Here is a 15230-nt window from a genome sequence, read left to right on the forward strand (position 1 = left end):
AATGCATCAAAGCTATATGAATTGGGAAAAAGATTGAGAACAAACTAAATTTTCTTATGGAATGAATTATTTCATTCCATGGAATTAGAATCAATGGCTTGAGTTGCAGGTCCTGCTCAGTTGCTGTGCTACCTGGATTACCATCATAGGTATGAATCTGTGCTCTTGAGTCTGTCTGTCTGAGCTCATATTGAGGCTTTGTAGTTAGCTATGTGGTCTGGACAACTCTTGTGCCTCAGGTTCCTCATATAAAGAAAGAGAGATGATAGTTTTTGCCCCATAAAGTTGCTGAAACATTAATATGAGAACAGTGGTACTCAAAAATGTCCTGCAAAACTTAACTGCTATTATTATTAGTAATTAACCATTCTAAATCTCAGTTTCATCATTTGTAAAATTAGATGAAATTTTACGCATCATGGAGTTTTTATGAAAGGCAATTTTATGCAAATAAAACGCTGTAAGTTTCACAGTGTTATATTACATGGTGTTACTTTATTATCTGCAGGATAAAGCTATGAGGGAGGGTTTGGGAGTCAGTTCTGTGTCTCTTTTCCAAGCCTATCATATGCTAAGTCATGTGTACTCTCCAGTTCAAAGTATATCTCTTAGTTTCTTGTCTGTACAATAGGGATAATACTAGCACCTATTTCATGTCCTGAGGATAAATTTTTAAAATGCATGTAAAGCTCTTAGCACAGTGCCTGATACATAGTAAGTATTCAACAGATGTTGCCTATCTTCATCTTCATCATCATTTTGTGAGAGTAGTAAAAGGATTAGAAATTAGAAAGTTTTCTGAAAGATTACAGTACTCAACGAATAATAGATACTCAATAAATGACATGTCAAACAAAGCGAAACAAAACATTGGTATAACAATAATATCTTACCTCCATTCTAGTAACAGGAAAGGAAGTTTCCACAGGAAATCAAATTAAAGGGGAAAAGAAACAAAAGTTAGTACATTTTCATCTCAAGGTTTGTAACAGATAATTTTCATTCTTCTAATCTCTAAGTTTCTGAAAAGTTCCCTGCTTCTGCTAGGAGGCCAGATACTGCATTAACAGGCAGATTTGGAGAAGGAGAGTAAGAAAATATTAAATGTCTCCAGGAACTGAATTCTTCCCTTCAAGCTGAGTCAACCGTGGCCTCATTGGCCCAGGCAGTATCATAGGTCAGAATTTCCCTCTGTTGGCCACCCAAGGCCTTTGCATCAAGAAAGGCAAGAAGTGGAGGTTGAACAGGAAGAGGGTTGTGGAGCTGTGATTCTTCACAGACCCACTGGCTTCACGTGGTCACACAGCGTCCCACACTCAGAAGGGCCCCATGCTTAATTTAATGTTCTGCTGTTATCATCTTGAAACACTTAATAATTTTTTAACAAGGGGCCCCACATTTTCTGGAGAGAACAGATGGAAGAAACAGGAGGAAATTCTTACAGAGAAAAAGGTATATAATTTAGAATGGGTAAAGGCAGAATCTAATAGCAGCTGAGCAGGGAAACCTGTTGAAACATGAAAAGGCCAAGGTTATGTATATGAAAGAGCCCTCAATTTAAGATGTAAAAGAGAGGATTCAATACCGTGGAGATCAACCAGAGCCAAAGAGAATCCAGCCATAGAACTTGGGAAGAGATACTAAGCTTAGATTGGCTTCTGTTTCAAGGACAAGTGAGGAAAAAAAAAATCAAGGTCATTTAAGGGTGCTCAGTCTTTTCAAGAATATTAAGAGAATCAAAGGATGATTCACTAGGCTTCCATGTGTTTCGTACAGAAATTTCTCCAGTCACATTTTCATTTTTGCGGGGAGGAGAGTGGGAGCAGGGAAGGGGTCCAAGAGCCTCTGATTATAAACAAGTGCTTTTATCTCAAAACTAGATTTTTAGAAATTTCAAAAACTTCCAACAGCCATCAATATTTGTAGTATCTTTTCCATTATCTGGAAAAGCCAATAAAATGTTGTCTCTCTTCTAAAACATACAGCCAATCTAATATAAAAAAGCTGCCTGATTGTAGAAAGAATGCTTACCTCTTGAGCCTAGCTGCAGAACAGCTGGTAGCAATTTAGTGTGGCTACTGGCTGTTAGTCATTTATTCTTTTCCCTTTTATTAAAAACAAAAACAAACACCTTTAATCCATTGGAAATCAGATGAAGCCACCATGAAATGCCAAGGGACGGGGCCTGTTTTGTTGGTAAGAACACTTCTACCTATTGTGGCTGAAACACTGGGTGATAGAGGGAGTCGTGTGCTCCTGCTACATCACCCCACGTCTCACAACTGGGGGGAACATTGCGGGGGACACGGGAGTGTGACTATGAGACATGAGAGAGAGTGTGAAACATGGTAGTATGTTCAATCAGCTATATCGATTACAAAATAAGAGTCCAAAGTTCTAATTTTTTTCTGTAATAATGTGAAACATCAACTCAAAATATTGAAAATAAAAATATGAGATGAATGAATAAAGATGTGGTATATATACACAATGGAATATTACTCAGCCATTAAAAAATGAAATAATGCCATTTTGCAGCAACATGGATGGACCTAGAGATTATCATACTAAGCGAAGTAAGTCAGACAAAGACAAATATCATATGATATCACTTATAGGTGGCATCTAAACCATGATGCCAATGAACTTACTTACAAAACAGAAATAGAGTCACAGACATAGAAAACAAACTTATGGTTACCAACGGGGAAAGGGGGGGAGGGATAATTTAGGAGTTTGGGATTAAAATATACACACTACTATATATAAAATAGATGACCAACAAGGACCTACTGTATAGCACAGGGAACAATTCTCAATATCTTGTAATAACCTATAATGGAAAAGAATATGAAAAAGAATATATATAACTGAATCACTTTGCTATGCACCGGAAGCTAATACAACAGTGTAAATCAATGATATTTCAATAAAAATTTAAAAAATAAAAATACGTGGCCCATTTTGGGAGGGTGGGGGACTCCAATAGTAACATATCGGATTTCTCCCTACTGCCCAGCTTCGGTTATGCTACATATTTTCATGTGAGCTTTAAATTTAGTGACCAGAATCCCCAGACTCTGAGGTCAATCCAAAGAAGGGGCATTGCAGACAGTGGGGGTGTTGGTAGAATGAGGAGTGGCTTATGTTAGAGGAGGGATGTGACCACAGACTCATTCCTGTGCCCTCAGACTCAATAAGCAGAAAAGAACTCTGGACCTCAGTATTTCGTGAAGGACCTATTAATGCCATTGAGAATGGGAAATACAAACATGGATTTTCCTCTACTGGATCCCTGTGTCTATTTTTCCTAGCTTTATTAAGGTATAAGTGACATTCAACATTGTGTAAGTTTAAGGTGGACAAGGTGTTGATTTGCTACAGTGAACATAATGCAACTCTCTTAGCAACTTTCAAGTATATAATACAGTATTAACTATAACCACCAATGATGTACATTAGATTTCCAGAACTTATTCATTTTATAACTGGAAGTTTGTACCATTTGACCAATGTTCCCCCTTTTCCCCCACCCCACTGCCCCTGGTATCCACTACTGTACTCTGTTTCTGTGAGTTAGACTTTTTCAGATTCCACATATAAGTGATATCATACAGCGTTTGTCTTTCTCTGTCTGACTTATTTCACTTAGCCCAATGCCCTCAAGTTTCATCCATGTTGTCGCAAATGACCAAATCTCTTTCTTTATCATGGCTGAATAATATTCCATTATATGTATATACCACATCTTCTTTATCGATTTTTCTGTTGACAGACACTTAAGTTGTTTCCGTATCTTGGCTACTGTGAATAATGCTGCAATGAACATGAAAGTGCAGATACTTCTTTGATCTCCTGTTTTCATTTTCTTTGGCTATATATCCAGAAGTGGGTTTGCTGGATCATATGGTAGTTCTATTTTTAATTTTTTGCAGAAGCTCCATACTGTTTTCTATAGTGGCTGAACCAATTTACAATTCCACCAACAGTGGGTCAGGGTTCCTTTCTCGCCAATACTTGCTAACTCTTATTTTTTTGATGATAACCATCTTAGTAGGTATGAAGTGATATTTCATTGTGGTTTTGATTTGCACTTCCCTGATGAATAGTGATGTTGAACACCTTTCCTGTACCTGTTTGCCATCTGTATGTCCTCTTTGGAAAAATGTCTATTCATATACTTCGTCCATTTTAAAAATAGATTGTTTTTTTGCTGTTGTATGTGTTCTTTATATATTTTGGATATTAACCCCTTATATATAATTAGCAAATATTTTCTCCCATTCTATAAGTTGCTTTTTAGTTTTGTTGATGGTTCCCTTTGCTGTACAGAAGCTTTTTAGTTTGACGTAGTCCCACTTGTTTATTTTTACTTTTGTTGTTTATGCTTTTGGTATCATATCCAAAAAAATCATCACCAAGACTGATGTCAAGGAACTTACTATTTTTTCTTCTAGGAGTTTTATGGTTTCAGGTCATGTGTTTAAGTCTTTAATTCATTTCAGGTTAATTTTTGTGAGTGTTGTAAGATAGAGGTCCAGTTTCATTCTTTTGCATGTGGTTATCCAGTTTTCCCAACACCATTTATGGAAAAGACTGTCTTTTCCCTCTTGTATATTCTTGGCTCCCTTGTCATAAATTAACTGACCATATATGTGTGGGTTTATTTCTGGGCTCTTGATTCAGTTCCATTTGTCTAGGCATCTGTTTTTATGCCAGTCCCATACTGACTTGATTACTATAGCTTTGTAATATAGCTTGAAATCACGATGTGTGATGCCTCCAGCTTTGTTCTTCTTTCTCAGGGTTGCTTGGCTTTTGGGACTCTTTTGTGCTTCCATACAAATTTTTGAATTGTTTGTTCTATTTCTGTGAAAAATGCCATAGGAATTTCAATAGGAGTATATGAAATCCACAGATAGCTTTGGGTGCTGTGGACATTTTAACAATATTAATGCTTCTGATCCATGAACACAGGATATCTTCCATTTATCTGTGTCTTCAATTTCTCTTATCAATGTCTTGTAATTTTCAGCGTACAGATCTTTCTCTTCCTAGGTTAAACCTATTCCTAAGTATTTTGTTGTTCTTGGTGCTATTGTAAATGGGATAGTTTTCTTCTTTTTCAGATGTTCTGTTGTTAGTGTATTTAAAAAAAACTGATTTCTGTATGTCGATTTTGTATGTGGAACTTAATTCATTGATTAGTTCTAACAGATTTTGGTGGAGTCTTTAGGATTTTCTATATATAAGATTGTATCATCTGCAAACAAGGAGAATTTTACTTCTTCCTTTCCAATTTGGATATCTTTTATTTCTTTTTATCGCCTGATTGCTTGGGCTAGGACTTCCAGTACTATGTTGAATAGAAATGGTGAGAATGGGCACTCTTGTCATTTGCCTGATCTTAGAGGAAAAGTGTTTAACCTCTTGCCATTGAGTATGATGTTGGCTGTAGGTTTGTCATATGTGGCCCTTATTGTGAGGTATGTTCCTTATATCCAATTTGCTGAGAGTTTTTATTATGAATGTATGCTGAATTTTGTCAAATGCTTTTTCTGCATCTATTGAGAGGATCATGTAATTTTTATCCTTCATTCTATTAATGTGGTGTATGACACTAATTGATTTGTGTATGTTGAACCATCCTTGCATCTCAGAGATAAATCCCACTTGATCATGGTGTGTGATTCTTTTAATGTGCTGTTGAATTTGGTTTGCTAGAATTTTGTTGAGAATTTTTGCATTTATGTTCATCAGGAAAATTGGCCTTTAGTTTTCTTATAGTGCCCTTACCTGGTATTGGTATCAGGGTAATAAAGATTGGTGTTAATTCTTCTTTAAATGTTTGGTAGATTTAATACCTGTGTCTATTTTGATGGCCTTTGGCTCTTCCAGGACTATGCTTATTACAGGGATCATGAGGTGTCTTGCTGGTCTCTGTCACAGGGCTGATGACAAAGAGAAGGCATCTTGCCAATAACCCAGCAGCCTGCTGAGTTTAAATTGCAACTTGAGCCTTTTGAGGTTGTGACTGGAGGGGAAATGGAACTTCCTGGTTCATAGGGAGAGGTTCCAAAAGTTTTTCTGGCTCCTTTTGATGACTAACAGCAAATGTAAATGAGTCAGAAAGAAGTATATCACATTTCTCAAATAATACATATGAATCTGGGCATACACATGGAAGAGTTTTGGGAAAATGAAGGCTGATCTTTATTTTTTTTGTTGTTGTCTTTCAAACACTAGAAATATCATTAGACATAATCCTAAGCACTAGACCAGATTTTTCTATTTCCAGTTTTCCTGCTGGGTTGAGTAAATAAACAGATGGAGTGAAATCTTCAAAGTGAAACACAGAGAATGTGACAAAGGGGACTGTTGACTACAGAACACTAGGGGAGGATGGGGATGGCTGAAATGAGAGAAAGGAGAATTTGGGGTAAGGAAGCATTGCCAAAATGTCCAGGGGAGGCACCAGGCTCTGGACCTCTGGCCAGCCCCATCAGAGGCCAATGGAGAGAGATGCCTAAAGCAGAAGTGGAGAGAGCGAATGTCACAACCAAGCTCTGAGAGATCGGGAAAGCATAAGACCGTGCTTTGAAATGATTCTGAATAAAAGTGGTTCCATGAATCCCTTTTTCACCAGAGTGGCCTCACTTCCCTGGAATATTGGTTCAGGGAGCATCCCAGAGTTGGGAAGTACAGCAGTTTCCTCAGTGATGGCAGGGAGACTTTTATGAGGCATCTAGTAGCTTTGACTGAAAAGAACGGGTTAAGGGGAGGAAGAAAAATGGCAGGTGTCTCACGGGGATCAGAGGTCTTATTCCAGTGCACTCATGAGACATCCTCTTTAAATCTGCCTGAGGAAATTTTAGGAAAAGTAGGGGAGCTTCAAGTCTCATAGTAAATGGGATCCAACAGGAAAAACAGATCAGGGGATGAACAAAAGGGCCTTGCAGCTTTTTATGAATTAGCTACGTGAGGGGGTCCCTCTACTCATTTTAGTAACTTTTTTTTTCTATGTGCAGATGGATTCACATTTATTATTCAAATACATTACCTACAGGCCCATTGGCTAAAGTCAGGTCATTACTGGTTTCAGTCTACATGACCATTGCCCCTACTGGGGTCACTGCTCCCTATCTGCATTCACCTCTGCTGCGGCAAGTTTCTGGTCCTCTCTGCTGCTATGTGCCAACTCACGCATTGCTCCCACCATTCCTTTCCCCATACAAATTCTCCTGATGTTTTCCCCCAGGTTGCCATTGCTATTTGCCCTCATTCTCACTCTGGTCTATTCTCAATATTAATGACTTCTCCCTGCATTCTGGGACATTGCCTTTCTACGCTGCCTGTCCACACTTTAAGGCTCTTTTTACCACCAGAAGATACCATCATTTTCTTTAGGATTACGGCTTCCTCTGTTGGTATATTCTGTTTATTAATGGTGTTGGATCAGGTTCTCATTTGGACTAGGACTGGGATGAAAGGGGTGATGTTGCTGTATACACTATGGTGGTAATTATGCTCTATAGTCCTTTCAGCATCTTTGAGATCATGTCATGTGATGGATCTGTCTTTGTGTGGGGGGAGATAAACCCATTTTATCAGGTTATTTTTATTGATCATAGCACTGCCTTCACACCTGTCTTTGTACTTATGATGGGTGGGCTCTGAAGGTTACCACACTAAAGGGGGTGTCCCTGACCAGTCCCTTCAGCTTGGTATGTTGCAGAAAGGTGGAAGGTAAGGGAATTAAGAATTCAGATACACATTTTATAGATTCCTTTCTCTGGACCAAAATCCTAGAAGAGAGGTATATTGATAAATTAAGGAAAAAGCCAAAGCAGAGGGAGTTTTTCCTACTTCTTATTTGGGACTCTAAAAGCAGAGAAACTTTTAGGGACCTCTTACCCTGACATAGGATGGCCATATTAGTGTAAAAATGGTCGCATGACATGGTTGGGTAGACAGAAGAACTGAGTTGGTAGGTGTGAATCGTTTTTGGATTTTGTGTAACATGAAAATGATCCAGAAGTTGCTTCAGGCTGCATGAGGGATAAGGAAGGAGCTGACTTGGATTTTTAGTATATCTGGTATTGTAGGGAGAGCCAGGGTGACCTACATGCAGACGTTGCAGAGTAGACTCTAGAGAGGGGCTCGATGAAGGATTTGACTGAGATGTAGAGGGTTGTGCTGCTCCAGGAAGAGCCTCAGCGGGGCTGAGCCAGACACGGAGGTCCTCTGGGTCCCAACCAAGCCAAGAGATGAGATCACTAGTTCTCTAGCTGTAGACTTTACCAAATACCAGGGCGGGTCCAGAGGACACCACTGCATAAATCCAAGACTCCTTCTCTCTTTCCATGTAGGGAAGAGATACAAGGAGAAAGGGGAGGAAGAAACGTGGCAGGAAATTGATCTTTGAATGACTGAATAATTACCTGAAATAAGACTCTCTTCAGATTAGCAACATTAATTTTTCTCTTCTAACCAGTGGAGGTGATTCTAATCTAAGCTAGACTAGATCAGTCTATTTTCTTGGATTTGAGAATTCATATGTAAATGTTTCTCCTTCTCTCTGCATACACAAACACACATACACACACATTGTAAATATATAGATATAGGTTACATAAATATATATTTATGTATTTAACACTGGGTCTTGATCAAATATCAAATAAAACATAAGATAGACTCATTCCAAGTAATTAAAAAAGCATCAAAAATTTAATTGTTTTATTATCTCTTGAACCTTCTCATGTTCTTTTTTTTTTTTTTTTTTTTTTTTTTTGTGGTATGCGGGCCTCCCTCTGCTGTGGCCTCTCCCGCTGCGGAGCACAGGCTCCGGACGCGCAGGCCCAGCGGCCACGGCTCACGGGCCCAGCCGCTCCGCGGCATGCGGGATCCTCCCAGACCGGAGCGCGAACCCGGTTCCGCTGCATCGGCAGGCGGACGCGCAACCACTGCGCCACCAGGGAAGCCCCTTCTCATGTTCTTTTATCTGTTATTAGTTGTCCTAGACACTTTCCTCAAAATCTCAGACACATCTGAACTCCTTCTACCGCATTCAAACACTTTCAAATCTTATCGTTTCTCTCCTGATAGGTTTCACTCATCTCCCCTGTTCTCTCTTTACCAATTGTTGCTGTTGTTCAGACCTTCATGACTTTTCCAGACTCCTGGAATAGCCTCCTAACTGCATGCCATGCCTCCCCATCTGTTGACACCCGACATCTGTTGATTTGATAAAGAATATATCTGATCATATCATTTGCCTTCTCTAAAAAAATTAAATGACTTCCCACTGATTGAAGAATAGTCAACCTACTCAGGCTCTTCATAACCCAGCTAGAGCTCACATTTCAAGCCTTTCTTCCCATCCTCCACTTCACTCTCAGTCTCCATCATGACTTGCTATTTTCTGAACTCATTTCGACCTTGTCATCTCTAACTCAAATGGTATCTCTTTCCCAAGGATTCCCTTAAACTCTCTCTCTTGTGTCTGCTGTTGTACTTTGTGCTTCTGCATAGAACATAGTCTGTGCCATAATGTCTGTGACTGATGGACTTCCTTTTTAGATTGAGAGTCCCTAGAAAACTGGGACTCCATTGCTAATGATCCCATTCATTAATTAAGTTTGCATCCTTTACCTAACGCAATGGACAGAGCCCAGTGTATTTAATAAATGCATATAAGAGTGCTTCGTAATCAACAAAGTGCTATGTGAATAGTAATCATTTTATTATTATTTGTTAAACTGAGTTGAATTTACTTTTAAGAATCTCACCCTTCTCTGGGAAAATGACTTCCCATCAGTGGAAATTCTCAAATAACTGATATGATGTCTCAAGATACTGTAGGCAGATATATCCTTGGAGGAGAAGGCAGAAGGGATCCTTGGTTTTGAAATCTCTTTCCTTCATGGGCATGCCTCAGAGAGCCAGCTTTGTCCAATGCTCCCTTTGTATCTCTCTGTGTCTTTATTCACCTCATGCTAAAAAATCACAAACATTACTGGAAATTTCCCCATCAGGGAAGATCTGAGAAGTGGCACTGTAATAAGAAATAGTAGGCTCTGGGGAGCTGGCCCTGGGCACAGGTTCTACCAGTGCTTGCCTTACATGTGAGGCCAAGCACCTCTCTGTTGACCCTTGGACAGTAGACATGCTATGACTATTATCATGCCGGGCATTTCCTGATACAGGGATTATTTCCATCTCTAGGAATTCCACAGATCTTCTCAGAAGCCTTTGGGACATTTAAGTTTTAAAAATAAACCTTTGTAACTCAACACAAGTATCCTAGAAATCCATGTGTCAGCCCTTTTCCTTGAAAATACCTGTAGGTCCTGCTATCACTTGCATGAAACAGGAAGGGGAAAGACCATAAGGTAGATCACATATTCATAAGTAAAAATGCCCTCAAAATGTAGCCATGCAGAAACTGACACAACCATGTTAAATATCTGCCAACTTCCTCTTTAGAGCCTTGGAAAGTTTGATTAACCCCAAGAAACAAAGAAGAGGAAGGGAAAAAAGAGGGGAGGGAAAGGAATGAAAAAGAACGGGAGGGAGGGAGGGAGGAAGAAAGGAATGAAGGATGAAAGGAGGGAAGGAAGGAAGGAGGGAGGGAGGAAGGGAAGAATAAAAGAAGAAGAAAGGGAAGAAAAGAAAATGAAAGAAAAAGAAATGAACTCCTGGAAGCTGTTACCCATCACTTGGGCAGGTATTTGTGGATCTAGTTTTTGAAGCAACAAATCAGCCAAAATCAATTATCTAGGTCAACCTCTGGAGTGTCCCTATGGAGGAAGAAATATCCCAAATGGGACTGGAGTAAGAGATTAAAAAAAAAAAAGATTTTCCCCAGTGAAAGATATTGTGTAATACTGCCAACTCTCTCCTCTCCTGGAGCAATGCAATTGTGAAAATCCATCCTACCTGCTATACTGATGGTGGCTGCAGCCTTTGCAGTACTGAATTTCTCTCCATGCTTATTAGTAGCTATGCATGTGTAGAGTCCTGGCATGGTGATAAACAGCTGCAGTCTTGAGTCAATTACTCGGTCTTTCACACTTTCTTGAATGGACCCAGAAGAAACCTGGTGGAGTCAGGGGGAAAAAGAAGATAGAATTAGGTCAAGGATTTCTAATATGCTGTATCCGTTGCCTGGAAAGAAAAAGGATAAGGATTATGATCAAAAGGCATGTGGTAGATTGCAAAAATTGCCAACAACTTTTCTCTCCATATGCCCATGACCTTGCAATGTGACTTTGTTGCTCTTCCCTCAAGAGGTGGCATCTTTCTCCATGCTTTGAATCTTGATTGGCTTGTGACATGTTTTAGAAAGACACAGAGACTTGCAAAGTTCTTGCACATTGTGGCTTGCATTCTTGTTGCTCTTAGACCTCCTGTGAACAAGCCAAAGCTAGCATGCTGGAGGATGAGGCACAAATAGCCCAGTTATCCTCACTGATCCAGCTGGGAGCCAATAATATCAAGATATACGAGTAAGGCCATTCTAGACCAATCAGCTCCCAGTCAACCTGCCAATCACAGGAGCTAGATCAGCAAGAGCAGGCAATCCTAGCCCAAATCAGGAAAGTCATCTGGTTGACCCACAGACTTGTGAGCATTAACAAATGGTTATTGTTTTAAGCCATTAGGCTTTGGGATGTCTGTGATCCAACAATAAATAACTAATGCAAGGTAGGAAAGGATATGCTGTGTGAATCCTCCAAGATATGTCTCTCTGTCTTGAAGATAGAGTCAATTATGAGACGTTATAGAGTTTTGGGCTTATTTTCATAATTCCTGTTCAGTTCCCCATAAATGCACATCAAATAGTGAATGGTTATCAGGAAAAAATGGTTGTAAAGCCAATTCTGTTTCTGCCTCATTACTTAAATCAGAAAGTCAAATGTTCTCAAAGAGCCAGGCTATCGATGCCATATTAGTACATAATTGACAGGTTAATTTATGTAAATGCTTATTAGCTGTCAGCATTCAACAGCTGTCTAGCACATTCTATTGGGTTGCAGAGTTCCAATTTACACCCTAGTTTGTCTGACCCCAAAGCCTGTGCTTTTAATCATTATGCTTTAGTGCCTTCCCTAGTCCTAGAAAACAGAATAGAGTTATTCGAAAACAAGAACAGTTATAACAACCTCAAATCAACCATGAAAAAAAAAATGTCTGACTTAAATGTCATTGTTAAAGTGGTGGCATTTCTTAAACTGGTGATTCTTTCTTCACTGTTTTCTTAAGCACTCTACCATCTTTTCAATAATTATTGTTTAATTATCATTGCTTATATGAGGGGAAAATGCTGGTTTGAGGGAAGTGTGAATGGAATGACAATCAAGGAATTAACTGATGGTTTACCTTGACCTTATCTTGGAGGAGTAGGGATGAGTACCATGGTAGCCTTGAAAGAGATCTTTCTGTCTAGAAGAGAATGAAAAACTTGGAGCCAGTTATTTTACTGTTTCACATGAGGGAAGATTTCACAGTTAGACCAGCAAGGGGGAGGGAAGCCCTGAGGTGAGACCAACTTTCCATCCCTCTGCTGCCAGGTGGCCGGCTGGCCCCAGAACCCAGCGCTCTCTGTAGCAACTGGGCAGTGAAAGTTTGTTCACTTAGCTTCTTCGTCTTTTTATTCTTTACCTGCGCTATTAGTCTCCTTATGAGAAACACTGGTTTACGTGAGCATCAATTTACCTTAACTGGGGAAACGTCCCAGGTCAGATCAAGTATTGTGGCATTTTCCCCAGATAAGCAGCCTGGACTCTATGAGAAATTGACAAGGCAGAGAGAAAAATATCTTTAAGAGACATACATGCAGTTGGGAATTCAAACCGAATTCATCATTAACATATTTATCAGAGGTGCAAGTTCTTATGGATTTGAGTGTCCAAGTTAGATGGAAAGGATTGAACAATTTGAAATATAATTTTAAAAAAATTTATTGGAGTATAGTTGATTTACAATGTTCTGTTAATTTCAGGTGTATAGCAAAGTGATTCAGTTATACATATACATATATTCATTCTTTTTCAGATTTTTTTCCCCATATTATTACAGAATATTGATTAGAGTTCCCTGTGCTATATAGTAGGTGCTTGTTGGTGAAATACAATTTTGGACTCTCCCTGAATTTTAATACAAAGCAACAATGAGAAAAAAGCTAAAGACCTCAAACCTCTGTCAGCCAGTATGCCTTATCCTCTCAGGATATTTTGTTTATAAATATAATCCCTTTCAGTTTATATATGTGAAATCCATAGAACAATTACCTTCCTCCTTTGCAAAGTTCGTTCCCTCTTTCAAGAAGTAGGTCTGTACCGTCAGTGCCTGGGAGACAACTCAGAAGCGAGTAATCCCCCAAATGCTGACTCAACTCCCACAATTTTCATGTTCACACCTAAGAAAGTCACTCTTCAAGGTCACTGAAAACATTCTTGGGAGGAAAGAGAAGTGAGTTTTAAACCTCCTGACCTCTCTTCTCCTGGACGTCATCCAGGTGCTGACATAGTTCAGCGAGTAGACCAGCAAGTTCTGAGGCTCATTGCCTGATTATGATGTGATTCCTAAGAGCTTTTCCTCCTGTTTCCAGAGGGCTGGCTTGATTCAGTTTGTGACTCATGCACAGCAGGCCTTGTTAGTCATCGTTTGAATTTGTTTTTCTTTCTTCATGGAGCAGCCTGACCAACAGTTTAGTATTTTTGATGACCTAAAATTCAAAACAGCCCTTTGCCCTGCGTTTTGATCATTTTGCTCTTCAGGTTTAAAAGCTCAAAATGATGAGTTCAGATTATTCCTGGGAGCTTTGACCAAGGTATGCTGAGGCGAAGCTGAGGACTTAATTGAGGTGACTCTATCTGGTATTACAGTAAATATGGTATTTCTCCAAGTCACCCAGGCATACTGATCTGAAAGAGCTGGATAAACAGCTCTCTGCTCTGTGTGTGGTGTTGAGACAGTGACCTCAAATGAGGCCATCGAACAGGAACTCTATTAAATAGGCATATTAGTTCACACCTGATTTAACGTATGTAAAAGCCTTCTGAGCGAGGCAATATAGGTGGAATATTTTTTACATATCGTTAATATATTAATAATGCTGTTTGGAGAGAATCTATCCCGAGTTATGGATAATCCCACAACTTCATCATGATTTGACCTCAACATAGAGAAACCTCTGAATGGTATTCTGGCTTCTATGACCTTGTCTTGCAAATAGTCCCAGCTGGCTAGGATTGTCTCAGGGACCTTTAGGATGTGGCCCAATACGGTCCATGTTTAGGGATTGTAATAATGTCTGTCTATGCACCATAGAAAAAGGAACAATTGAGAAAATTTCCCATGCTGTTTTTGATCAACAGAGCTATGAATATTGACCTCTTTCGATCTGGCTGCTGAAATATTCAACTTAATATATTCCACTTGATATATGTAATTATCTTGGTTTGCCCAGTTAGTGAGAGAAGATGTTTCCATAGCTCGTGTCCTTTAAACCAAAATACTGCCTGTTAAATATATGTATAGGGACATCCCTGATGGTGCAGTGGTTGGGAGTCTGCCTGCCAATGCAGGGGGCATGGGTTCGAGCCCTGGTCTGGGAAGATCCCACGTGCCATGGAGCAACTAAGCCCGTGTGCCACAACTACTGATCCTGCACTCTAGAGCCCACGAGCCACAACTACTGAGCCCTCATGCCACAACTAGGGGAGCCCACGCACCTAGAGACTGTGCTCTGCAACAAGAGAAGCCACTGCAATTAGCAGCCCGCGCACCACAACGAAGAGTAGCCCCTGCTCGCTGCAACTAGAGAAAGCCCGCACGCAGCAATGAAGACCCAACACAGCCAAAAATAAATAAACATATACATTTAAAAAAATACGTATAATATATAGGTGAGCCTCCTTTTTTTTTTTTTTTTTTTTTTTTTTTTTTGGTTCGCGGGCCGCGCCACCAGGGAAGCCCCGAGCCTCCCTTTAAGGAAATTCAAAAACCACAATCTTCAACACAGATGATTTGGCTATTTATTTTATAAAATTCTTCTAATAAGTTAAAATGATTCAACTTTAAAAAAAATTAATTTATTTATTTTTGGCTGTGTTGGGTCTTCGTTTCTGTGCGAGGGCTTTCTCTAGTTGTGGCAAGCAGGGGCCACTCTTCATCGCGGTGCGTGGGCCTCTCACTGTCACGGCGTTTCTTGTTGCGGTGCA

General features: G+C 39.6%; 1 protein-coding gene across 16 annotated transcripts in view; it reads right to left on the bottom strand.

Moving 5' to 3' along the window:
• The window catches only part of MUSK (muscle associated receptor tyrosine kinase), a 94275-nt gene that overhangs the window by 24080 nt on the left and 54965 nt on the right, over positions 1-15230 (bottom strand). For 7 of the 16 annotated variants that reach the window (XR_008618175.1, XM_055087032.1, XM_055087027.1 and 4 more), the window contains 4 exons: positions 12721-12789; positions 12385-12447; positions 10942-11101; positions 894-933 (listed from right to left, as the gene is read on the bottom strand). Coding sequence is in view for 15 of the 16 variants with exons in the window: in XM_055087032.1 (XP_054943007.1) it covers positions 894-933; positions 10942-11101; positions 12385-12447; positions 12721-12789 (332 nt within the window). In the remaining variant the exon portion in view is untranslated. The remainder of the gene's footprint in view (positions 1-893; positions 934-10941; positions 11102-12384; positions 12448-12720; positions 12790-15230) is intronic. The other 9 variants (XM_007106098.4, XM_028493666.2, XM_028493670.2 and 6 more) reach the window with 4 other exon arrangements.

The sequence above is a fragment of the Physeter macrocephalus genome, chromosome 9, assembly GCF_002837175.3.
Source record: "Physeter macrocephalus isolate SW-GA chromosome 9, ASM283717v5, whole genome shotgun sequence".
In the NCBI taxonomy this organism is placed as follows: Eukaryota; Metazoa; Chordata; class Mammalia; order Artiodactyla; family Physeteridae; genus Physeter; species Physeter macrocephalus.